Source organism: Palaemon carinicauda, chromosome 26 (assembly GCF_036898095.1).
Source record: "Palaemon carinicauda isolate YSFRI2023 chromosome 26, ASM3689809v2, whole genome shotgun sequence".
Classification (NCBI taxonomy): domain Eukaryota; kingdom Metazoa; phylum Arthropoda; class Malacostraca; order Decapoda; family Palaemonidae; genus Palaemon; species Palaemon carinicauda.
Window position 1 is genome coordinate 101766024 of NC_090750.1, and position 27358 is coordinate 101793381.

The window sequence follows — 27358 nt, forward strand, 5'->3', positions numbered from 1 at the left end:
CTCAACTTCCTTCTCTCACACACACTTCCAAATTCTGTCACTAATCGGCCAAGCTTCTCTTCTGTGTCTACAACCAGTACAGTATCATCCGCAAACAATAACTGATTTACCTCCCATTCATGGTCATTCTCGTCTACCAGTTTTAATCCTCGTCCACGCACCCAGGCATTCACCACTCTCACCACTCCATCAACATACAAGTTAAACAACCACGGCGACTTCACACATCCCTGTCTCAGCCCCACTCTCACCGGAAACCAATCACTCACTTCATTTCCTATCCTAACACATGCCTTACTACCTTTGTAGAAACTTTTCACTGCTTGCAACAACCTTCCACCAACTCCATATAACCTCATCACATTCCACATTAATTCCCTATCAACTCTATCATACGCTTTCTCCAGATCCATAAACGTAACATACACCTCCTTACCTTTTGCTAAATATTTCTCGCATATCTGCCTTACTGTAAAAATCTGATTCATACAACCCCTACCTTTTCTAAAACCACCCTGTACTTCTAAGATTGCATTCTCTGTTTTATCCTTGATCCTATTAATCATTACTCTACCATACAGTTTTCCAACTACGCTTAACAAACTAATACCTCTTGAATTACAACACTCATGCACATCTCCCTTACCTTTATATAGTGGTACAATACATGCACAAACCCAATCTACTGGTACCATTGACAACACAAAACACATACTGTATTAAACAATCTCACCAACCATTCAAGTACAGTCACACCCCCTTCCTTCAACATCTCAGCTCTCACACCATCCATACCAGATTCTTTTCCTACTCTCATTTCATCTAGTGCTCTCCTCACTTCATCTATTGTAATCTCTCTCTCATTCTCATCTCCCATCACTGGCACCTCAACACCTGCAACAGCAATTATATCTGCCTCCCTATTATCCTCAACATTCAGTAAACTTTCAAAATATTCCGCCCATCTTTTCCTTGCCTCCTCTCCTTTTAACAACCTTCCATTTCCATCTTTCACTGTCTCTTCAATTCTTGAGCCAGCCTTCCTTACTCTCTTCACTTCTTTCCAAAACTTCTTATTCTCTTCATATGAATGACCCAATCCCTGACCCCACCTCAGGTCAGCTGCCCTCTTTGCCTCACGTACCTTGCGCTTTACTTCCACATTTTTCTCTTTATATTTTTCATACTTCTCTATACTATTACTCTGCAGCCATTCTTCAAAAGCCCTCTTTTTCTCTTCCACTTTTACCTTCACTCCTTCATTCCACCATTCACTGCCCTTCCTCATGCTGCCTCCAACAACCTTCTTGCCACATACATCACTTGCAATCCCAACAAAATTTTCTTTTACTAACTTCCACTCCTCTAAATTGCCAATTTCTCTTACTTTCACTTCGTCATATGTCATTTTCAACCTTTCCTGATATTTACTTTTTACCCCCGGTTTTATTAGCTCTTCAACCCTCACTAGCTCCCTTTTACATCCACCTACTCTATTCCCCCACTCTTTTGCTACAACTAATTTTCCTTCCACCAAAAAATTATCAGACATACCGTTAGCCATACCCCTAAACACGTGCACGTCTTTCAATCTTCCAAACATTCTTTTAGTTATCAACACATAATCCATTAATGCCCTTTCTACTACTCTTCCATTTGCCACTCTTACCCATGTATACTTATTTTTATCTTTCTTTTTGAAAAAGCTATTACTTATCACCATCTCTTGCTCAACACACATATCTACCAGTCTCTCACCACTCTCATTTTCAACTGGTACGCCATACTTCCCAATGACACCTTCTACCTCTCCAGCGCCCACTCTAGCATTTAAGTCACCGATGACAACTACATAATTCCTTCTACCCAGTCCTTCTACACACCTAGTTAATTCATTCCAGAACTCATTCCGCTCTTCTTCACTTTTCTCACTACCTGGCCCATACGCACTGACAAACGCCCAACATTCCCTACCCAACCTAAGAATACTTACTTTCAACAGGGCACTGAAAGTTCCTCACACCAGTATGAATAAGTAGGTGGCCTTTAAGATGCTCGGATCTCAGAAAGCTCTTCATACACAAATGGCACGTAAACTTTCTGTCATTTGTGTGCTTTCTCTGATGTCGACTTAATTTACTAGCACTCTGGAATGACCAATTACATCCCTGAAAGAATAAAAAGAGTTTATGTGAATCAAAGAAAGCTTAATCTTGATAGTTTATAAAATAAAGATTGGTTTAATTAAAAGATTAGTTTTCAGTCATATAATCTTTAAAAATCTCAATTCATCTGGTTTCAAGTAATACCTTGGATGTGAGATACTGTCCTTTATCTCTCATCTTATAGGGTAGTTTACCCAAGAAACCAGAACTATCAACTATTTGAACGATGTAACATTCCAAACCCTACAAAGTAATGATGCCTGCATAATAAGTTGCTATGCGAGCACGTAGGTGCATCGCCAAAAGAGGGCAATCATACAGTATACGGACGTGTTGACTTTAAACAGGAAGATTCTCCTGTTTTAAGTCATATTTCAGTCTTAGAAGCGTAATATGATCCCGCTTGAGTGCGAGAAGATCGCGTAAATTTTATCCTAAGTCATCATCCACCATTTGAACGCCAAGAGGCAATCTCAAATTCCCAAGGAAAGGTTTTTAAAGTGCTCTGAGAAGCCCATTCTCATAGGCTGGCACTCTGTCAGAGAAGCTCGGCACTGAACAGGAGAGTAATCTTCTTGATAAGCATGTTTGCTCGCCGAAGGATCTTCAAGTCGGAAAGGAAAGTTCTACGAACTTGTTCTTGCTCACAAATAAATGACTGCTCTCAAAATACTGGGCGGTGCATGAATAAACGACTGTTCTACTTCCAGATAGCAGGCAAACACAGACTTGCCAACTGCTTTCTAGGAGAGATTTACTCAAAGTCATGAGTAAGAGCACACAGAGGTGTAAGATTCATCCAACAAAGAATACATACATACATATACCAAGGCACTTCCCCCAATTTTGGGGGGTAGCCGACATCAACAAATGAAACAAAACAAAAAAGGGGACCTCTACTCTCTACGTTCCTCCAGCCTAACAAGGGACTCAACTGAGCTCAGCTGATACTGCTAGGGTGCCACAGCCCAGCCTCCCACATTATCCACCACAGATGAAGCTTCATAATGCTGAATCCCCTACTGCTGCTACCTCCGCGGTCATCTAAGGCATCGGAGGCAGCAGCAGGGGGGCATATAAAAATTAGAATAGCACCAACGTTATCCCTGCGTGTCGTAAGAGGCGACTAAAAGGGACGGGACGATGGGGCTGGGAACCCCCTCTCCTGTATCTACATCCTGTGAGACACCAACAAAGAATAAAGTATGCGCTATTTGGTGAGTGTGCTTGTTCCACAGTCAAGCACAGGCGAGTCTCTTTTAGAGGGGAAAAAAAAAAAAAAGAGATCCTTTGGAGAGAGAACACTGCTGTCCTGTTGGGAAGAAAATCTTTACTTCGATTTGTAATGGCGATCCAAGGTAGGACATTATTTCCCCAAAAAAGGCATAGCTGGTAAAGGGGCTAGGAAGCAAAGGCAGCAGTAAGTGTTTCATTAAAGCTTATCGAGCCTTAGTGTTAAGGTGAGGATAGCTGTTAAGACAACATGCCCGCATATTGCTTCTCCATAACAGGCACACAATCAAACAGCAACCAAAAGAAAAGGATTAATAAGCCAATTTTGTCAACTGAGAGAACGTCTGTACTTTTCAGCGACTGGAGCTGGCAGGGGATTGGCGCTTCCCTTGCTACCCGTCGGTAACTACCAACAACTCGATACAATTTTTAACAGAGGAGTTTCCAGTTGCGCTGAAATCATTACTTTACTTTAGCTTTCTGTCAGTGGCATAAGGCTGATACAGTTCTTCTCTATCTGTCTCTATCGCTGAAATCATACTCCTATCAAATGACAAAGGTTTGCATCTGTATAGGCATAAAGTACATTTTTAGCAACTATCAAAATAAATCTATCAATGTCGTTAATTGTATGAAGAATACAGTAGGCATTGTCAACATATGAATAAAGATATAATTTTAATTTTAAGTATCACATTATTTACTCGTACGAAAGTTAAGATCCTTACATTAAAAGTACAGACGAAAGGTCTCTGTCCCGTGTGGACTCTCATGTGAGCTTTTAATCTGCACGGCTTGTCGAATTTCTTTCCGCATCCATTCCACTGACAACACAACTCTTCTTCTTTATGATGGCTTCTCATGTGGGATGTTAAGGAATTTGGAGTGAAATATGATTTGCTGCAACCATCCTCTCCACACCTAAAATGAGAGATAAAATAATTCATCTCTCTTTACCGCTGCATATAAAATATGTTATGCATATAAGGCTCAAATGTACCACCAATACCAATATAATCAAAGTCCATACTTCATAAAATATTCACACTTCCTGAAGTACATAAAACAAAAAAAATTCCTGCCATCTTACTTATATGGTGCTTCTATATCTTTGTGTGTTTTCATATGAGCCTCTAGCTCCCTCCTCGTATGATATGCGCGGGTGCATTCAGGTACAGAGCATATCCAGCACCTTGGCCGTTGATGTAATCGGATGTGTGTATTTAAATTATAAATTGTTGTGAACCTTCTATTGCAATTGGCTTCTGAACACTGTGGAGAGAAACACTTATGAATAAAATATCAACAAAACTGGTTTGATAGTTATTAAATTACTATAAAAAAAAATTTCCTTCATTATAAATAACAATTCATATTTTAAGGTAACAATAATTTCTCAAAAATATACAAATCTTAGTCAGCATACCATTACAAAAACACTTACTTTAGTTTACAACCAAAAACATTCTGACAAAGATTCAATTTCTTATGAGACGGAAAGAAAATTAGGTATAACCGTGTACATATTCTTGAAAATCTATCATAAATAGAATAGGCAATATCCTTACAGCAAAATCACGCCTCTTCAGATGAGTTTCAATATGGCGCTTCAATTTGTACCATGTGTAGAAAGCCCAGTCACAGTTTTCATAACTGCATTTGTATGGCCGGATTCCATTGTGACTCAAAAGATGAACCTAAAGGGGAAAAAAAGCCGCATCCATAGTTATAAAACTTAATGATAATTAGAAAAAAAGTTATGTACATTAACATGGCCTTCTAATTTATGACAAACATGACAAATTCGTAGATAATTTGTATTTTTCCTAACCATACAAACCTTAGCTATTTAATTAGGGTATTACTTTCGGCATTAGCTGAAATGACGAGCCATTAGATTTTTAACGAGGCTTTACTACCCCCTCGCTAGTTAGCGAGGGGTAGGGGGAGGGGTAGCTAGCTACCGCTCACCCCCCCCCCCCCCCACACACACACACCGGTGAGTAGCTCACTTTGCTTAGAGGTAGGACTTCCCGGGGGACAGGGCTGGCGGGCAAGTTTGATTAAATAGCTAAGGTTTGTATGATTAGCAAAAATATAAATTATCTACGAATTTGTCATTTGTTCCGTAACCGAAATACAAACCACGCTATTTAATTAGGGTGAAAACCCTTAGGTAGGGTGGTAAGTCCCAGCCGTACTGGCTTTGGCCTTTGCCCGGGGAATCAGTATCTGAGTGTGTTAGAACTCAAGATAAGGAGTCCCTGCACCTCGCAAGTGCCTTGCTCTGCAAGGACAGCAGCCTACGTAAGCTAGTGTGTGAAGGAGTGAAGTGTGACTCGTCCTAAGAAGTTGACCTGGAGTCCTTTAGATGGAAATCTAGGTTAGGACGATCCCAATACCACCCCGTAAGGGTATGGGGACGTGACAGTATTAACTTAATACTTGGAAACATGGTTTACCTGCAGTGGTTTGAGGTCAGCTGTGCAGAGAACCCAGGATGCTGCTTTCCCCAAGAGAGGGGAGAATGAAGAAAAGAATAAGGGCCAGGCATACCTTTTCATTCATGCAGACTAAAACTGGGTAACAATGCCCTCAACCTTCTGCTATTTGTCCATTAAGGAGCCTGAGGTTTAAACCAGCTGTTGTGCAGCCACCACAGGGCCAATAGAGAACGTATCGAGCCACCTGTGGGTCACGTCTTGCAGGTAGTGGACTGTGAAGGTCGTTTGACGCTTCCAAACCCCTGCTTGTAGAACCTGCATCAGAGTAATTTCTCTTGAATGCCAGGGACGTAGCAATGCCCCTGACATCATGTGCCCTAGGGCGACGTGACGGAGGAGGGTCAGGATTCAGGGAATGGTAGATAACCCTGCGAATCCAAGCGGAGATTGTATTCTTAGTGACCCTCCTCTTCGTCCTTACTGTGCTCACGAACAATGCTTGCACCCGAGGACGAATTGCAGCTGTTCTCTTAAGATAGAGCCTCAGACTCCTTACTGGGCACAGTAGGAGATGGTCTGGGTCATCTGTTACAGAACGGAGACTCAAAATCCGGAAGGAGTCAAACCGGGGGTCCGGCACTCCTGGATTCTGAGTCTTGGCTACAAACTCAGGGACGAAACTCAACGTTACCTCCCCCCATCCCCTTGAATGGGCGATATCATATGAGAGACCATGAAGTTCGCTGACTCGCTTGGCCGAGGCCAGAGCAAGCAGGAACACCGTCTTCCAAGTCAGGTGGCGATCAGAAGCCTGGCGTAATGGTTCGAAAGGAGGTCTCTTAAGAGACCTGAGGACTCAAACCACGTTCCATGGAGGAGGTCTCACTTCCGACTGGGGGCAGGCAAGTTCATAACTTCGTATGAGTAGAGAAAGTTCCAGCGAAGAGGAAATGTCCATTCCTTTGAGCCTGAAGGCAAGACTTAAGGCTGAGCGATAGCCTTTCACTGCCGAGACTGAAAGGAGCATTTCTTCCCGCAAATACACGAGAAACTCCGCTTTTGCTGGAATAGTGGCATCGAGTGAGAGATACCCCTTCCACGACACCAACCACAGAAGACTCTCCACTTTGCCTGGTAGACCCCTTCGGATGACTTTCGCAGGTGTCGAGACATCCTTTCCGCAACTTGTTGCAAAAAGCCTCTCTCTGTGAGGAGACGCTGGATAGTCTCCAGGCGTGAAGTCGTAGCGATGCTACGGCTTTGTGGAAGATGTTGGCATGTGGTTGTCTGAGTAGCTCGTGTCGAGGAGGAAGTTCTCTCGGAAATTCCGTCAGGAGCTGCAGAAGGTCCGGGAACCACTCTGCGTAATGCCATAGCGGAGCTATAAAGGTCATCGAAAGGTTGACCGATATTCTGGTCTTTTTGAGTACCCTTCTCATCAGACAGAACGGGGGAAAGGCGTAGACGTCGATGTTGTCCCACCATTGTTGAAAGGCATCTTGCCAGAGTGCCTTGGGGTCCGGGACTGGGGAGCACTACAGCGGGAGCTTGAAATTCAAGGCTGTCACGAACAGATCCATCGTCGGGAACCCCACAAAGTCAGGACTGTTGGCTACTAGACGATCCAAAGACCACTCGGTACTCACTATCTGAGATGCCCTGCTCAGACTGTCGGCGAGCACATTCCTCTTGCCTGGAATGAAGCGAGCTGATAGTGGAATCGAGTGGACTTCGGTCCATCTCAGTATCTCTACTGCAAGATGGGATAGCTGCTGTGAAAAGGTACCTCCCTGCTTGTTGATGTAAGCCACTACCGTGGTGTTGTCGCTCATCACCACCACGGAGTGACCTGCCAGGTATTGTTGGAACTGCTGAAGTGCCAGATACACGGCCTTCATTTCTAGCTGGTTGATGTGGAGGCACTTTTCTAATTCTGACCATAGGCCTGAGGTCCTGTGGTTTAGAACGTCGGCCCCCACCCTTTTTTTGAGGCGTCCGAAAACAGCATCAAATCCGGGGGGAGGACGAGAAGATCCACTCCCTTTCGTAGGTTTTCCTCTGTCAACCACCACTGAAGATCCGTCCGTTCCGCAGGACCCATTGGGACCTAGATGTCCGGGGAATTGTGTCCTTGACTCCACCGGGACTTGAGTCGCCATTGCAGGGATCTCATCCTGAGGCGACCATTTGGAACTAGACGGGCCAGAGAAAAAAGGTGACCGAGGAGACGTAACCACGATTGGGCTGGGAGTTCTTCTCGTCTGAGGAAGGGAACTGCGACCCTACTCAGCCTTGCTATCCTGTCGTCTGATGGGAAGGCTTTGTGGAGATTGGTGTCCAAGATCATACCTAGATATACCAGTCGTTGAGTTGGAAGCAGGGAAGACTTCTCGAGATTTACCATGATCCCTAGATCTTGGCAAAGTCCCAGAAGCTTGTCTCGGTGTCGAAGAAGGATCGACTCCGAGTCTGCCAGGATCAGCCAGTCGTACAGATAGCGGAGGAGACGGATGCCGATCCTGTGTGCCCACGAAGAAATCAGAGTGAACACCCTAGTGAATACCTGAGGTGCTGTGGAGAGACCGAAACACAGCAGCTTGAATTGGTAGATCTTGTTGTCTAGGCTGAATCTTATGTACTTCCTTGAAGACGGATGGACTGGGATCTGGAAGTACACGTCCTTCAGGTCCAGTGTACACATGAAGTCTCTTGGTCTCACCGCAAGTCTGACCGTGTCCGCCGTCTCCATGCTGAACGGGGTTTGGGTTTGTTTGACAAACCTGTTCAGGGCAGAGAGGTCGATGACTGGTCTACAGCCTCCAGACGCCTTCTTTACAAGAAAGAGTCAACTGAAGAAGCCTGGGGAACCGTCTATGACCTCCTGGAGAGCGCCCTTCTTCAACATGGTCTGGAGCTCAACGACACTGGATCCGCTGTCAGGGGAGGTAGAGATGTTATGAACGGGACGCGATATCCCTGACTGATTACGGAAATCGTCCAGGAATCGGCCCAGAGTTGCTGCCACCTCTCTGCGCAATTTTGAAGGCATCCCCCCACTGGTGGACATGCAGGGGGACTGCCAATCCTAGCGTTTGCGGCCTCGGCCGCTCCCTCTAGGATTCTTTCCTCCCCTGGAGGACTCTTCGACAGGAAAGGGCTTCGACACCATTGCCTTCGCTGCCACAGCCGGTTTCGTTGTCTTGGACGGGCGAGGTTGTTGAGGTGCCGGAGGTTTATAGGGCTTTGATGTAAGACCCCTATGAAGGAGGGAGTCCTGGCTGGACTTCCTCCACCTCTCGGCTGCCTGTTCCAAGTCTTTAGGCTCAAACAGGCTCTTCCCTAGAAGGGAAGAATGTCTGAGCCTGCTGACCTCGACGGCTGGGACCTTCGCGTGGAACCTCTCTGCCACTGCATCACGACGTTTCAGGATTGAGTTGGCCCACAAGTTCGAGACTTGGTGGGCCAGAAACTCAATGGTGCGGGTGCCCGAGAGGAGGAAGGTCTCCAGGGCCTTCCTGGTGCTCTCCTAAGCCACGAAGTATCCTGCATGGCACACTTCGCGACCTTCTCCTGGCTTATGATCTCTGTCGCCGAGAAGGTCACTTGCCGGCTAGAGAGTCTCTCAAGAGGGACTCCCTTGGTAAGCTCTTCCACAGAGTGGTGCAGGGGAAGAGCTAAACAAGCCTCCTCCGTGATTTCGAAGTACCTCCTCTTTTGGACACGAGGAGGCGGGAGGAGTTTGTTGCCAGCCGTGGAACGGCTGGAGGAGGCGAGCTCAGAGAGCTGGCCCTCGACCTTATCCCTGGCACTCTTCACCGCTTGGGACCAGGGCAAAGCTGCACTGGCCTTAGCGGGTTTTTGAGTGCCAAAGACTCGGTCCAGGACCGTGTCCTTGCTCTCGCGAGGAGGAATCTCAGGATCGGGAATCCTGTTGAGATGCCTCATCAGGGTCAGGACTTGCCAGAAGGCATGCTCTGACTCTTGTGGCTCCCCTCCTGGAGAACTGGCAGAGAAGCCTCCCGTCTCCAAAGGCTCTTCTTGGGGGGACACGTGGACGTTCTCTGCGGGTCTTGAAGGTTCTGGACGGATCCTTGAGGATGACTTGGGGACTGTCTTGGAATCCTTGGGTTCCCTCCTGGGAGGAATTCAGGACTCCAACAATGACGTCTGAGGGCTCTTCTCTGCTCTAACCTGGGACGATTCTCCAGCGCGAGGTGGGGTTTCTCCCATTGGTGAGATGGGAGAACACCTCACCTCATAAGACTCCCCTGAGGACGGAAAATGCTCGTCCACGGGAGAGGGAGAAAACGTCTGGGGGGGAAAGGGAGCCTTCCTCAAGGATGTCCGAGGAGCTAGCTTGACCCTCGGAGAAGTTACCACGGTTTCTACTCCTCTCTTTCTCTTCAGTGGGGTCGGAGCCGCCATAGTTTTGAGACCCATCTCAGCGAAGGCAGGTTTGACAGCCTGCACGACAGTTCTGATGAGGGATCCAAACCATGCCTGCTTACTGACAGCAGTGCTGTCAGAGACTCCCTCTGAAGGGAAGGGGATCGGGCGATCCTTTGGAATAGACACGACTGCTGGACCTGCCTGGAAGGAAAGGGAAGAAGAGGAAGGTTGGTTCCTGGACCCATCTGGTGATTTCCCTCCCTCCTGCGAGCGCGCTGGTCTGCGCTTGGGGGGGGCCTGGCTGCTCTCGTTCCTGGAGGCTCGCGCAGTAGCTCGCGTTGTGCCTCCCGATGAGAAATGCGCTGGCATTCGCGTGATAGTACCTTACTAGGATAGCGCTCGGGCAATCGGTCGCGGGCGCACGGGGATGAAGGCGAGGGCGCGTAGGGCGTGTAGGTGAGCGACTGCGCACAGGTGAGGGTGCGCAAGGGCGCGTAGGAGATCTCAGAGATGGCGAGAGGGCGCATTGGCGAGCGATGGCATGCGTGGGCGCTCAGGAGATCGATGGCACGCAGTTGCGCCATCTGAAGAAGCAGGAAGCGCAGGCGGGAGTGCAAGCGTTTGCACGCGCAATGGAGATTGTTCGCGAGCGCGTGGACACGCAGGATCTCGGCGAGCTCTAGGCGAGCGCCCACGCGTAGGGGTGTTACCTCTAGCGCGTGGGCGTGCAGGAGGGCGCACAGCAGGATCTGGTGTCTGCGAGCGATGGCGCGTAGGCGATGGCTGACGAGCTGGCGGGGTCCTATGGCGCATAGGCGAACGCTGAAGAGAAGGAGAACCTCGGTTCTTCCTTCTTGCGCCCAGATCCGGAGATCGTGGGTGCGCAGGCAAACGCTGGCGCACAGGTGAAGAGCGCTGGCGAGCAGGAGATAGTGGGTGCGTGGGGCGCGCAGTTGTACGCTGGCGAGGAGAAGACCGCTGGCGAACAGGAGAGCGCTGGCGAGCAGGAGAGCGATGGCGAGTAGTCTCAGCTGCAGAAAGTCTCTGGGGCGTTGTCTCAGAGGATGAAGTTCTGAGTAGAGAGGGCTTCACTGCTGGCGAGCGCTTGCACGCAATTGCGCACGAGCGCGCAAGAGAACGTTGAAGCGCAAGGGATACCTGGCGCTTAAGGGACTTGCTCACATTGTGAGAAAGCCCCTTTTGCCCCGAAGGAACCGGTGCCCGTTGGAAAACGGGATGCGTGGGCGCCCAAAGCGCGCCAGCAGCCAGGAACGGAGACGGCAGGTCCGAAGGTCTGGTAGGCGAAGGAGAACGATCGGCAGAGAGGTCCAAGGATGCAACTGCAACGGTCGGTCCACAGCGAGGAGGATCCTCTGCGGGGGACTGCGACGGAGAAGAGCCGAAGAGGTGCCTCCTTACTCCCTTGTGAGGAGAAGGAAGGCCTCTACGGCGAAGAGGAGGGCAAGCCTTCCAACGGATACGTCCTCTGGGGGCGGCAGGTAGACCATTGTCAGTCCTCCGAAGAGGAGTCTCTGTCAGTGAACTCCCCCGAGGGGGAGAATCACCTGCAGGAGAGACCGTAGGACTTAGCTCCTCCCTCGAAGGATGTTCGGAGGGAGGAACTAAGCCTTCAGCTGCATCGGGAACCAAGGCAGGGGTTTGACCTAACTCGTCGGAGGCCCCTGCCACAACAACGTCGACGATAGACAGAGGGTCAACCTCTGCTACCGCCGGCGACTGTTTGACAGCAGCCCCCAACTGGATTAAGTCAAACACGGCTTCCCTGGAGGGCGAGCCCTTAAACCCCAAGGAAGCCCAAAGCTGCAACAAATCATCATTAGCAACAGTGTTAAAAGATAAATCCTCCCCCCAGGGGGGGGAGGAGGAGGAGCTGCCTCGCTATGGGAGGCTACTCCCTATCCCGAACCCCGAGGTCGGTCAACAAAAGAACGGCCTTCGCTACCACTCGACGGCCTCTCGGAAAAGGCCGCTCGAGCGGGAGCTTCGGAGGAGTTTAGGGCTACGGAAGATGAGTCCATGGAATTTTCTTTCTTCAAGGAAACCCTTGAAGGAGAAAGATCCCTTTTGGACTTCTTCTTCCGGCGACGGGAAAACCTCTCCCACTGGGAGGCAGACCACTCCCTACACACTTTGTCTCTATAACACCGTTGGCCCCTGCAACGGACATAAGGTGTGAGGGTCCGTTTCGACCGCCGACATACATGTACCACAAGGGCAGTCAGGTAATCCGGGGCACTTCCGCATAATGGAAGAGGCCAACTTCCAAGCACACACTGCAAAGAAAAAGCAAAAAAGATTAAGGCTGTCAAAAAGCGAGGGTGGGAGCAGACGTGTCTGTTCATCACCTGAGCCAAAAGCAAAGTGAGCTACTCACCGGTGTGTGAGGGGGGAGTTAGCGAGGGGGTAGTAAACCCTCGTTAAAAATCTAATGGCTCGTCATTTCAGCTACGCCGAAAGTAATACCCTAATTAAATAGCGTGGTTTGTATTTCAGTTACGGAACAAACCAAATTTAGAAGACTTTTTTAATATTTACTGTACAACAATTTGTGCTTCTGATACAGTTAAGCTAGCATAACATGACCTGGGATACCATATTTGAATCTTAATGCCATGTGGCTAGCTACACCCCCACCCACTTATAGATAGGTTGCACCTCGTATTTCTCTACTTATAGGTGTACCTGCTTGTCAAAGTTACTGAATTCAGTACATGGTGTATTAGCTTTCATAATCACTGTGTGGTGAGTGGGAGTAGGAACTGCGAGAGGGGGTAACTAATTCCAAAGGGAGACTGGAAACACCCGCCAAGGGTGGTCATAATGAAAGCATGCACTTGTAGGTTAAACATTGGGAAAATCTATTTCTTTAAAATACAGTACTGCAATTTTGGTATGATTACAGAGCTACTATATTACAATCATAACATATTTTAGATATTTCTAAAAAAAATTGTGGAATTTACACAGGTACATGTTAAGCTTACTACCTGAACATGCTATATGGGCAACTTCCCGTATCTGCTAAATTTGAAATTGCGCAGAAATAAAGTCCACTACTGTATAAAAAAAAACCCTTTACTTAAATATACAATACTGTATTACTTTAAAAAAAAAAACACACAGCTTTAAGTTTTAGATTTACAAACTGTCTTTTCATGCAAAAGGAAGCAGGGTAATTTCATGTAAAAATTAACTCTTACTTTATAACATAAATATACACACAACTTACCTTCAATGAGGATAGCTTAGGGAAGTACTTGCTGCACCCTTGGATAGGACACAACCAGCGCTTACCCCCTTGAGGTGAAAGCTCAAAGATTAAGTTGTCGATGCGGATCCCCAAATCTTCTAAGGCCTTGTTAGCAACCTCATCTGAAACTGAGAAATTACCTTAGTGAGACTGAGTGCATATCAGAATATCTGAATTCAGGCAACTATCCAGTGTTTCAATACTTGAAAAAGTTTAGACATTAACCCTTTTACCCCCAAAGGACGTACTGGTACGTTTCACAAAAGCCATCCCTTTACCCCCATGGACGTACCGGTACGTCCTTGCAAAAAAAATGCTATAAAAATTAGTTTTTCACATTTTTTGATAATTTTTTGAGAAAATTCAGGCATTTTCCAAGAGAATGAGACAAACCTGACCTTTCTATGACAAAAATTAAGGCTGTTAGAGCAATTTAAAGACAATATACTGCAAAATGTGCTGGGAAAAAAATAACCCCCTGGGGGTTAAGGGTTGGAAATTTCCAAATACCCCGGGGGTAAAAGGGTTAAAAGAATATACAGTAGTGCCATTCGCTTAAGACACCATCTCGAAGGTTACTACAGGATCTACCAAACAAATACTCACCAGTACACATTTCAGGGTTTTCATCATTAAGATCATCATCATTCAGCTGGTTCTTGGATGACGATGGCGACTGCCCCGATTCCTGAAGAAGATCGGCCGACAGGAGAGATGACGCAGACAGCGTATCCAACACAGAAGGTACAGACACCATGGTGGGTGGTGCCCCAGGTCGTAGTGATACTCCCACGCCTTCATTCTTGACTACTAATGTGAAGGAAAAAAATAATTTTGATATTTGATGATGAAAATAAAGAAAAAAAAGGCTGCCACTTATACTGTACCTGTAAATCATTTAATGTATAGCAAGTTCTATATATAACAATGACATGCATTCAGAGAGTGGATCCCTAAGGTTAAAAGTTATGAAGTGCAACTTAATTAACTTGGACATCCAGCTCAAAAACCACCAACCAACCCCCTACTCTCCATTGTTTTCAGTCAGCTGATATTGCTAACACTAGTGGGCTAGCCTACATATGTATCCAATATTTCTACAAGATAATAAAAAATTTCAATTCATTGTGCACAGTTTATCCTTTAAAGATCAGTTGAAATTTCTTAGTTGGGAATAAAGTACAGTACATCAAAGTACAAGTACGCAGCTTTACTTTGGAAATAATCGCAATGTTAAGTAAATGATAAATATTTTGTGTTTATTTTTTTGTTTGTGAACAACATTATGCAAAAACTACTGAAATAATTTTAACGAAACTTGTCGGACATATGGGGTATGACCAAAGGATAAATTGATTAGATTTTGAAGATCATAAAGTACATTGAAGTACAAGTACGCAGTGGAGTTAAGAACAAAATATGACTGCTTGGTGTGGGCAAGGTATGCTACAGAATAACAACATATAAATAGTACATACATACATACATATACCAAGGCACCTCCCCCAATTTTGGGGGGTAGCCGACATCAACAAATGAAACAAAAGAAAAAAGGGGACCTCCACTCTCTACGTTCCTCCAGCCTAACAAGGGACTCAACCGAGTTCAGCTGGTACTGCTAGGGTGCCACAGCCCACCCTCCCATATAAATAGTAAGCCCACATTAGTATCTGGCTAAAATAAATGACAATTCTCTTCATATCTAAGGTACATTGTAAGACAGATATAGACATATCATTTGGTAAAGACCTTTTAAATGCATTTAAATTAGGCTGGGCAAAAAAGTTTTCTGCTTTATTAGTTTATTCTGCAAAAGCTAAGCATTTGATTATAAGCAAGAACTTAAATGAATGAATAAGAACAGTATACCACAATTCCTTACCACTGCATTTTTCAGTTGTGATGTTAGACAAACGAGAAAAATTCTTTACTGGTGTTACACCGTCAGAAGGGAGCTTTGGACCAATCGACTTAAAAGTAGCTGCCTTGCCAGAGGACAACACAGTGCCTGTCACTGCTGTAGCTTGCGAAGTTGATATTAAAGATGAACTTGAAGTAGTAACTGATCTTACCAAGGTAGGTGCCTCTATCAAAGCAGAATTTAGTCCTGTTATTACATTACTGGTTGTAGGACCTTTGTCAGCTTCAGTCTTGTTAGTATTGTTATTATGGCTAGCTACTGTAGTAAGGGGTGCACTACTGACAGATGTGGCTTGCCTCAAGAGTGCCAACTGCCCTTGTTGCATTCTTGATATAGGTGCCTTGGCTTCTTGCAAGACTTGATTGATTTCAAAATTTTGGGGCCCAGAAGAAGCTTCTTTGCCACCCTTCCTCTGACGAGCAGATCCTTGCTGATGAACTTCCTGTATGAGTCGGTGTGCAGTGTGGGCCGAACGTAGCAGCTGCTCAGGTGAAAGACCTAGCGGATCCAGGTGAGGCTCACGTATGCTGGAAACAGCACGCACCAAGTCACAGGTGTTGATCTTGAAGAGCGTATGCTCATTATTGGAAGACACAATGTTGACAGTGGTGAGATTTGCCTTGCGGTCAACAGTGATGGTTACATTGGCAGTTCCTGGCTTGTTGGATTGTAATGCAACTACTTTTAATGGTGTTAAAGTAAGGGGAGCACTTTCCTTGGCCACGCTATCACTTCTCGTGTCTATTTGCTGAGAAGGCCTGACTTGCTGCTGATGTGCGTTCTGCATAAGTGGTCTGATTATAAGTGCTGGCCTAACCACCTGTGGACTGGTATTGGTAGTTGTGCTGGATACTGATGTTGTAACAGAGCTAATACTAGAAGACACAGGGACAGTAGCAACCTTTGACTGGACCATATTAATGGGGAGTTTCTTTAGGGCAGCCTGCATAAGACCTGGTATTTTTAACAGGCTTTTGGGTGCTATATTAACTGAAGCTGTTGGTGTGGTGATTGTTGTCGTCGTTGTGGCAGAACTAAATGTCTTGGTAATGTTTGCAGTTACTGGAACCTGGCTGCTGCTCACTGTTGACGTTTCAGCTCCTATCATGGCAGTGGTTGTGATATCACTTACATCAAGCACAGACGAGGGCAAAAAGGTGCTGAAGATCGAGGCCGCCGTCGAAGAGCCGGAGATTGGTGGAGGCATTGAAACTATAGGATGACTAGAAGTTGATGAGCATCGAGCATTTGTAGATTTATTACCAACAAGATCAAGGTTGGTTTGACTCTCCCGTGGTTCTAATTTCACCAAAAATGTCCCAGGAGAAATACTTCTTTCAAGTTTTGGGGGAGTTTTGCTGAAGCTTTCCAGCATATCGCTGCTTTCTGGACTCTGGATTTCTAGAGGATCATTTGACTGAATTTCTAAAGGATCATTTGATGCATCCATCGCCAGTATACTCGACAGCTTACTATCTACATCACTATTAGGACTGGTTAGAAGGTCTGCAGGAAGGGTGCTGCTATCTTCGGATGGTCTCGATCCAAAGGGATAGAAATTGAAGTCCTCTTCTTCCAAGCGGCGTGACACTTCTCGGTTTCGTTGTTCTTCTGTTTTTATTGGCGTTTCATCAAAACCCAAAGGTCTTGTTGCCATATTTTCAATTTCCTGAGGACTCATGAGTTTGATTGGTTGAATATTGTTGACCATCATCTCCAAATCATCTGCCGTCTCATTTACCGGAGTTTCCTGGGTGCTCTCAGGAAGCGAAACAGAACAACTCATAGCACCAGAAAGACCTTCATCTCTGTCAGCCAAAGGACTTGGATCACTGGCTTCCGTTTCTTTCTTTTCCAGAGACACGGCCAAAAGAAGTTCCTGTGTGTGGCGTGCCCATTCTTCTTGGCCTCCGGGCAATAGCAATTCCTCGAATAAGCCGCGGTCTTCAGTCGGCAGCGACAACCCATTTTCCACTCTTTTACTCCCATGTTTCTTGTTAGGATCAGTCAAAAGTAACTCCTCAAATAGACCCTTATCAACCTGCATCAAGGTTTCCAACTTTTTCGTAAAACTACTGCGACGGCTGCTTGTGCCACATAGACTATCTCCCAAGTCAGGAAAGGAGAGCTGGCTATGCAACGTCCCACAGGACTCCCCAGCACCATCTTTAGATAAGACCAGGCCATAGTCCTGACCTCCTACATTCAACTGCACATTACCCTTAAGGTTTAAGAAATCACTCTCGTCAATCTCTGAGGGTTTTATGTCTGGATCGAAGTCGAAACTTGAAAGACTATCACTGCGAGTTTTGAGCCATTCTTCGATATGTTGCAAATCTACCCCCAAATCACTTGTAGGATCAACCTCATCCCCTGACCTAAGCATCCCATTTATAACGTTATCACTTTCACTATTGACAATCCTTCCGTTATCAGTGACACTGCCGCCATGTTGACTACTGACGGAGTTTATGGTGGGTGATCGGGATAATAGCTGTGACACAGCTCGTCCATCACTTGTATTCGCTTCACAACCACCATTATTATTCTTGAGGATAAACACACGTCTACTCTCACCAGCATCGTCCCGTGAAATGTTTAGGATCCCGTTCTGTGACATGTGAACCCCCTTCCACAAATATCTATGGGGTCTTCAGTGAGCACTGCGATCAATGGGAAGCTCGGACACTAGTGTACACTGGGTTACCATTGGTTTAGAATATACACAGTAAGGATAAAACGAGTTTTTCCCACGCCAGCACACCTTGAGGCTCATCTCAAACTTTCGTTGTTTGTTTACATTCTGTTTTCATTTCACCTACAGTAAGACATAATACAATAATTTGGCAACTTGTAGTTTTTATTATGATAACCTCCAAAATAATGTATAAATGCACATTGCAATATTCAATTGCTTGCAATTTTGTATTTTAAAATGAATGGGCTGAGAAACGAGTTTAACCACTGAAATTATACTGCCAAGTCATAATAAAATTGTTTTCATTTGAAATATGTATTTTAGGGAATAAATTGTAATATTATTAGTTCAGATAAACTATGAATTATAGTTACCAATGTTAGACAACAACAGTTGACTGTTTAAACAGTTAATTGATATGGAAATATTGATAAACTTATTTCACTAACTTGAATTGGCAACTTTTTATGACAGTTCACAGCTGATGTGAATATCATCGTGGCAGAAGATTGTTAGGTCTTGCGGTGTAAACATGGCCAATGTACACGTTTTAGGTGTTGTTATCCTATTAATTTCAAGTATTTGTGTTCACGGTGTAGATGCCCTAGATAATGGTAAATATTGTTTGAAATGCTAAAAAATATATATTAAACGAATGAGAATTATATTGATTTGCTTTCATGCTGGAAAACTACTGTAAACGGACAAGCGAGGTTTTAGTCCACTACCGGTAGATGCCAGTAGACTAACCCTAGTCAGGGAGCCTGAGTACTCCCTAAGTTAACCTGTCACTTGATTATAATCTTGTTCAATTACATTATTATTATATAGATGACACTTGGGAGCCTTTGTATATCAGCGGCCAGTTCCTCATGTGTTGATTAAAAATGTACCTAAACTTTCCCACCTAACCTAACCTACAAGCCGTGTCCTTACCTACTTAACGGGGGAGGGGCTAACGCCCCCTGCGACCCCCCTCCTTACTCTGCTGTACTCTAATTTAGCCATTATAATACATACAGGTGGCCGCTATCATACATACACCCAAACACCTGATTACATATAGTAGAATTGTCTGGGTTTGGGTATTAGTTGAAAGCTATTTTAGGTTATCTTAGTTTGCCAGTTTCTAAACATAATTAGAATAAAACTGACTAAACTAAGCCGACCTGGAACTGGTGTCTTATTGAATATAGGACAAGAGTTTGCTATCTTTAATTATGGCTGGAGCTCAAAGGGGCAGGCTATCCAGTTGTATTAATGTCGTAGTTTAAAAATTTATTATTACTGTACTTACCGTCAGGGTAACCTTTCCTAGTAGAATCCAACTTTTCCCTATAGGATACCGCACTATTCTAGACCGGTTAGGTGTAATGTAATTCCCAAGGACAGGTTACAAATTATGTGGGATTCAACACCCTAGGACAGGCTATATAGGATGCTGTACACAAGGACAGGTTAAGTAGGATGTAGTGTAATATTACAGCTTAGGTAGGAACTAGCATAATATTACAGGTTAGGTAGCATATAGCTTAATATTACAGGTTAGGTAGCATATAGCTTAATATTACAGGTTAGGTAGGAACTAGCAAAATATTACAGGTTAGAATGATATATTGTTAATTTATTCTCATCATTTATCTATTTCCTTATTTCCTTTCCTCACTGGGCTATTTTTCCCTGTTGGAGCCCTTGGGCTTATAGCATCTTGCTTTACCAACTAGGGTTGTAGCTTGGCTAATAATAATAATAGGTAGGAACTAGCATAATATTGCAGGTTAGGTAGGAACTAGCATAATATTACAGGTTATGTAACATATAGCTTAATATTACAGGTTAGGTAGGAACTAGCATAATATTACAGGTTATGTAACATATAGCTTAATATTACAGGTTAGGTAGGAACTAGCATAATATTACAGGTTATGTAGCATATAGCGTAATATTTCTAATTAGTTAGAATGAAGCACAGTATTACAGGTTAGGTTAGATAGAAAGCAAGCCTCCAAGCTAAATAATATATGCCGTTATTGTGTATCACTAATTTGGTGATAATTTTCATAGGAATTAAACTAAGCCTACCTACATTAGTTTCCAATTTTTATGATAAAAGGTCTTTATAGAAAAGTCTTTAGGAATTCTGAAGTATGATTAAGTTATAATATATTAGTTATGGATGTTATAGGTTGCTAGTTATAGTTAACAATTTACATAACTCACTGAATATTAGTATAAAATTTATGTCTCTAAATTTACAAACATTAAACATTTTGTGCATAAGAATTTCCCTAATAGAGATTTATTGAAATAGCCATCGCTATCATTTGGGTCTGTTAATTAAATTTGTTTACAGTAGGATTGTGAATAAATAATCCTCGGTGGGTTTTCATGAACAGCATTACAACTAGCTTAGCATAGCCTATATGAAAAGCACTTTTGTTATATTCATCTACAGTTCAGAATAAATTGTTTAAATCATGAAAAAAAATGTGCCATGGGTCGAGGCAGACAGTGGGAAGCAATGGCTGATATAATTATCATACTGGGTTCCCATGAGATAAAATCAATCTAGTGTTTTAAGTCATATGTATATTTTGCCAGGATTGTCCTCTGACTTAAGTCTTCCTGTATGCCCATTCTTCATGTTCTTGGGCTTTGCTAACGGTCTCCAGAGCTCACGTGCTTTTTTTTTTTTTTTATATATATATAAATCAATCTTCTATTGACATTAAAAATGGTACTTGGATATACACATACTCCAAAACTTTTTGACATCTGTTCATAAATTGCTTAGATATGAGTGACTGAAAATTGCCAATTTTCAAACGTGTTTTTCTCGGGATTTTTATTTTTCCTGCTGAGCCCCTGGAGACCCTTAGTATTGTGAAGGCCTCTATTGGTCTTTATTAGAATACTTCTTTATCCAAAACCTTTCCGGCTGAAGTAGCTAAAAGGTCATTGTTCCGTAACCGAAATACAAACCACGCTATTTACATTGGGTTTACCTTTTAGCGCAGCTGAAATGACGAGCCAATACAGTGAACCCTCGTTTATCGCGGTAGATAGGTTCCAGACGCGGGCGCGATAGGTGAAAATCCGCGAAGTAGTGACATCATATTTACCTATTTATTTAACATGTATATTCGGACTTTTAAAACCTTCCCTTGTACGTAGTACTGTTAACAAACCACCCTTTAATGTACAGAACACTTAATGCATGTACTACAGCACCCTAAACTAAAACAGGCACAAATATTAAAGGCGATTTTATATCATGCGTTTCCTAAACACCTAAAAAGCACGATAAAAAATGGCAACCAATGTTTTGTTTACGTTCATCTCTGATCATAATGAAGAAACAAACTCATTTAGTGTACACATATATGTATAGGTTAGTTTTTGCATCGATTATATTGATTATACAGTACTGTATGTTGATTTTTTTATTACCAATGTTTTAGTTTACGTATTTTTCTTAGGACTTCCAAATGAAATCTTTTTCTTTATGACGCCGCCTGAAACGACGGCGTGTACGGTCAGTAAACAACCACGCTCAGAACAAACAAGGCATTTAACGCGCATGATGATAGTGATAAATAATGATACAGTACATACAGTATTTACAGTAAAAGCATTTACAAAATATGTTACCTTACAAATATAAATTATACAGTATTGTACGTAGCAAAGCAGGAAAACAATTTACGAGAGAGAGAGAGAGAGAGAGAGAGAGAGAGAGAGAGAGAGAGAGAGAGAGAGAGAGAGAGAGAGAGAGAGAGAGAGATTGTTTTACGTACGTAAATGTAAATTTTAAACAAAAAAAATATGATAGGTTACAACATGTAGACTTTTAAAACCTTCCCTTTAACTTAATGCATACAGTACGTACATTACTAAACTATAAAACAGGCAGTAAGAATATTAAAGTAAAAAATAAAGATTGTTACTGTACTCACCACGAAAGAAGTTGAAGAAAAACTTGAATGGTGATGGCGATGAATTTGCTGCACAGTAGAAATGATGATGGTGAAGCTGATGATGTGTTCTACTGTGCAGTCAATGATAGTATTTTACGTCTCTTCAGACGGAGGTGTCTTTTCCTGGGACACCTCTTCAACTTCTTCCTGGGAAACTTCTTCAATTTCTTCCGAAGGCGTACTAGCAGAAGGAACTGGCTCTTTTTTGCGAGGCTGGAAGAACATTGTGATCGGAAGTTGTTGCCGCTGCTTCTTTTTTCGATCCAAGAGCATCCTGTAGGGAGTCATGATGTCATCGACCTTGTTGGAGAATTGCATCGAGCGAACCATATCCTCGTCCCACTCTTGTAACATTTCTTTCGCCTCCTTGATATGGTTGCAGAACTTGGCAAGCCGTTCTAATGTTAAGCCCGTTTCTTCGACATTTTCTTGGGTCTCTTCCTGGGTATCACTCTCTTCCTCACTTGCCGATTTCGTCAGGTCTTCGAGGTCTGCGTCAGTTAGGGGCTGGGAATGGCAGTCCAACAACTCGTCGACGTCTTCAGTCGTCATGTCGCCAAACCCGTCACCTCCAATTATGGCAGCCAACTGCACAGATTTCCGTATTGCAGAGTGTTGGATTTCCGACGGAGTAAATCCCTTGTCGTCGTAAACAATATCGGGCCACAACTTCTTCCAGCTCGCATTCACGGTTGCAGGTTTCATCTCTTGAAGTGCCTTCTGAATATTCTGCAGGCACGTGGCTATGGTGTACTGCCGCCAGTACGCCTTCAAGTTGAAATCTTCATCCTCGTCATCTTGGGCAGCATCCACACACGCAACGAGGTCCGCCAAGGTATTCTTCGTGTAGAGGGCCTTGAACGCCCTGATAACCCCCTGGTCCATCGGTTGAATTAATGACGTGGTGTTGGGTGGCAGGAACTCAACCTGAATGCCCTCATGCGACAGGTCAGTTGCGTGTCCACCAGCGTTATCCATAAGGAGAAGGATCTTGAATGGCAAGCCCTTCTCTACGAGATATTTGCTGACTTGCGGGATAAAACACTGGTGGAACCAGTTGGAGGTCAGCATCTTCGTAATCCATGCTTTTTGATTATGCATCCAGTACACGGGAAGGAGATTCTTATTTTTATTTTTCAAAGCGCGAGGATTTTTTGACTTATAAATAAGCCCCGGCTTTAACAAAAATCCAGCAGCATTGCCACACATCACGAGGGTAACGCGATCCTTGAATGCCTTAAAGCCAGAGGCTTTGGCTTCCTCTTTGAACAGGAAAGTTCGCGACGGCATTCTCTTCCAAAACAAGCCAGTCTCATCCATATTAAAAACTTGTTCCGGCTTGTATCCACCTTCGGCGATAATATTCTTGAACGTCTGGTTCACGTAAGTTTCAGCAGCGGCAGTGTCAGCGGAAGCAGACTCCCCATGCAGGGAAACGCTTTTCAGGGCGAAGCGTTTCTGAAACTTCGCGAACCATCCTTTGCTTGCGGAAAAACGTTTCTGAGGCTGGGAATCAGTGGATGTCCCTGGTTGAGGATCATCTGCATCATCATCATCTTCAGCATGGTTGCCGTCGTCGTCTTTAGGTTCCTTTGCAGCAAAATTCTCATATAAACTCAAAGCCTTTGTTTGGATGGTGTTCGTATCCAACGCTATGTTCTTCCGGCAGTCGGCAATCCACACAGCTAAAGCACCTTCCATGCGTACGATCGTTTTATTACGCGTTGTAACGACTCGCTTCGCTGATCTGCTAAAGGTGATTGCAGCCGTCTTTCTAATGTTCGCCTCGTCCTTTTTGATATAGCGAACGGTGGATTCGTTGATGCCAAAATGGCGGCCGGCGGCCGCGTAACTTCTACCATCTTTTAACATGTCGAGAAGCGTAACCTTCTCAGCTATCGTCATCATCCTTCGGTGGCGTTTAGGCTCACTACCAGCCTTAAGAGAAGCAGAACGCTTGGGAGCCATTACAGTAGGATTTACGTACAGTACTGTAACAAAAAGTTCAACTTAAAAAGGTCGCACACAGCACAGATTAAACTTCACAAACTTAAGAACGTCTACTCAGCGATACGCGGTAAGAGAAAGTGAACGATCCAGCCCCGCGAGAACTTTGATGCTGCGGGTAGAAGATGCGGGCAAAACACCAATCACAGGCTAGATAACAAAACTTGAGTTCTGATTCGTCATCTATCAGCGCTTGAACCAATCACAACCCGTCTTACAGTACTATGATGCGTTGGTTACTCATAGAAGATGCCCCGCGCATACTGAACGTACGTAGATTAAGTACAATACCGTAATAATAATAAATAATGATAATAATACTGTACAGTAATAATAATAATAATAATGATAATAATAATAACAATAATAATTTTATTAACAACAACAACAATAATAATAATAATAACAATAATAATAAAAATTTACGTACGCTATTTTACGCCTCTCTCTCTCTCTCTCTCTCTCTCTCTCTCTCTCTCTCTCTCTCTCTCTCTCTCTCTCTCTCTCTCGTACGCTTATTCGAAATGTGAGTTTTGCAACAAAGAATATTATTGGATGCAGTACTGTACTACGTACGTATACATACAAAAGATTCATGGAAAAGAAGCACATCCATTACAGTACACACCATTCTAATATGGTATGACTGCATCTGATTTGCGTTTCATGTTCGATTTAATTTTACTACGTACTGAATTATCGTATGATCACATTCTCTTTTCGTGTTTTATTTCTTTCTGTGCTGAATTATATATCATATGTAATGCAATGAACAATCAGTAAGAGCAGATATTACTAATTACAGTATTAATGGAATTACAGGTAACAAAATATCGTATTTGGGGGTCTTCAGATTTCGCGGTATTTTCGAATTTTCCGGAAAATCCGCGATATGTATATATATATGGGTTATGGAAAAACCCCGCGAAGTGGTGAATCCGCGATTGTCGAACCGCGAAGTAGCGAGGGTTCACTGTAGTTTTAACGAGGGTTAATTACCCCCGCGCTAGTTAGCGGGGGATAGGGGAAGGGTAGCTTGCTACCCCTCCCCCCCCACACACCGGTGACTTGCTTCACTTCACTGCTCGTCAGCGCTCTCCTGCTCGTCAATGCTCACCTGTTCGTCGGCGCTCTCCTGATGTTCGCCCTCCTCGTCAGCGCTCTTTTGAGGATCATCGCCCTGTGGTCTCTGACCATCCTGCAGTTCCTGTTGAACTCCCTGCGCGCCATCAGTCTCCTGAGCTTTCTCATCCTGTGTCTACGCAACAACGTTCGCGTTCTCCAGCGCGTGTGTCAAAAGCACATGTTCGCCCATGCGCCTGCGATCTTCCTGTTCCTGTTCGTGAACGCGCCGCGCCACCTGTTCCTTCACAGGATCTCACGCGTCGCCCTCCTGCTCGCCAGCGATCACATACGCGCCAGCAATCACCTGCTCGCCAGCGTTCACCTGCTCGCCAGCGCGCACAGGCGATTTTAGTATCGCCTATTCATCAGCGTTCTCCTACGCGTCAGCGATCACCTGTTTATCGGCAATCTCCGGATCGCCCGCGTGATTTACAACCTGCGCGCCCGCGTTCTCCAACGCTTCGTCGACCAGAGGTTCTGAAGGGACATGGTTCGCCATCTATTAGCTCGCCATCGCGCGATCACTCACCTGCGCGTGCTGCGCACTATCACTCGCCAACGCGTCACCATGCGACAACGCGTCATCGCCCACCTGCGCGTCAGCGCTCGCCAGCTCACCACCGATCGCCTGTTGATCTACATCGCTAGCAATCTTCCTCACCCACGCGGCAGCGCGTTTCCTCGCCATCGCGCCAACGCTTTTGTTCGCCGACTCGGACACGCGCTCATTCACCTGTACACCCTCGCGCCCACTCGCCTGCGCGCCCACGCGACTGCTCGCCTGCGCGCGACCATCGTTCGCGGCGAATTTCGCAGCCGGTGGTAGCAGCAGGAACGCGTGTTCCTAGACAACGCTCGGGATCGCCTCCACCCAAACACAGGATTGTAGTGCAGGACAAGGATAATACTGAGGAGAGGTTAGTACATCATTCTTCCCCACCTTCTTTTCAGGCAGGTACTGTGGTGTCCACTCCAAAGGATCGCCCGATCCCTTTCCCTTTAGCGAGGATTTCGGACTCTGTGTCCTTGGAGCAACAGACTTGGTTTGGTCCCCTGGCGCGGGCGTTAGTGAGGGTTATGAAGCCAGCACTCGCCGACCAGGGTAACAAACCAACGGCTGTCTCTCCTACGCTGAAGAGAAAGAGAGGAGTGGACTTCGTGGTGACTTCCCCCAGGGCGAAGTTGGTTCCCAAGAGGTCTGTCGCGAAGCCCCCTTCTCCTGCTTGAGTGCTTTCTCCTTCTCCCGTGGACGAGGCCTTTCCGTCCTCGGGTGAGTCCAGTGAAGCGGTAGTCTTCCCCTTGGCACCAAGGGGGGAGACTTCGCTTCATGGAGGAGAATCGTCTCGTGAGGAAGGGGCTCCTCGAACCTCTTTGTTGGGATCCTGTATCCCTCCCAGGAGGGAATCCAAGGACTCCAAGACCGTCCCGAAGTCATCTTCGAGGATTCGCCAGGAACCCACAGCTCCCGGGGGAACGTCCACGCTTCACCCCAGAAAGAGATCCCTGGGACAGGAGACTTAGCTGCCAGCCCGCAGGGAGGAGATCAGCAGGAATCCGAACATGCCTTCTGGCAGGTCCTAAGCCTGATAAGGCAACTTAACGGGCTTATGGATCCAGTCATCGCCCCCCGTGAAGGCAAAGACACTATCTTAGATGAAGTGTTTGACGTTCGGAAGGCCCCTAAGTCCAGTGTGGCTCTGCCCTGGTCTCGGGGTCTGAAGAGTGCCAGAGCTAGGGCCAAAGCTCAGCTCGCGATTCTTGCCTCCTCCAGTCATTCCTCTGCCGGGAACAAGCTCATCCCTCCTCCTCGTCTTCAGCAGAGGAGGTATTTCGAGATTCTGGGTGAGTCCAGCCTCGCTCTTCCTTTCCATCACTCTGTGGAGGAGCTGGCGAAGGGAGTTCCCTTTGAGAAGCTCTCTGCCCGGCAGGTATCGTTCTCGGCGGCAGAGATCCTTAGCCACGAGAAGGTCGCTAAGTGTGCCATGCAGGCCACTTCGTGGCTGGACTTTTGGCTAGGATCTCTGGGCATCCTATTGCGCTCGGAGGACTTGTCCAAGGAGACCAATAGGAAGGCCCTGGAGACCTTCTTGCTCTCGGGCACCCGCTCCATCGAGTTTTTGGCGCACCA

The 27358-nt window shown here is 45.3% G+C and overlaps 2 protein-coding genes across 2 annotated transcripts in view; one reads left to right on the top strand and one right to left on the bottom strand.

Annotated features, from left to right (window-relative positions):
* LOC137619728 (uncharacterized) overlaps positions 1-18195 on the bottom strand; it is a 28323-nt gene extending 10128 nt beyond the window's left edge. Inside the window, exons 1-7 of the mRNA XM_068350029.1 lie at positions 15385-18195; positions 14109-14312; positions 13482-13630; positions 4967-5095; positions 4489-4670; positions 4127-4319; positions 1994-2168 (exon numbers count right to left, since the gene is read on the bottom strand). Of these exons, the coding sequence (XP_068206130.1) occupies positions 1994-2168; positions 4127-4319; positions 4489-4670; positions 4967-5095; positions 13482-13630; positions 14109-14312; positions 15385-18043 (3691 nt within the window). The 5' untranslated portion in view covers positions 18044-18195. The remainder of the gene's footprint in view (positions 1-1993; positions 2169-4126; positions 4320-4488; positions 4671-4966; positions 5096-13481; positions 13631-14108; positions 14313-15384) is intronic.
* Positions 18196-18601: 406 nt separating this feature from the next.
* LOC137619729 (thioredoxin domain-containing protein 12-like) overlaps positions 18602-27358 on the top strand; it is an 88553-nt gene continuing 79796 nt past the window's right edge. Inside the window, exon 1 of the mRNA XM_068350030.1 lies at positions 18602-18735. Within this exon, the coding sequence (XP_068206131.1) occupies positions 18654-18735 (82 nt within the window). The 5' untranslated portion in view covers positions 18602-18653. The remainder of the gene's footprint in view (positions 18736-27358) is intronic.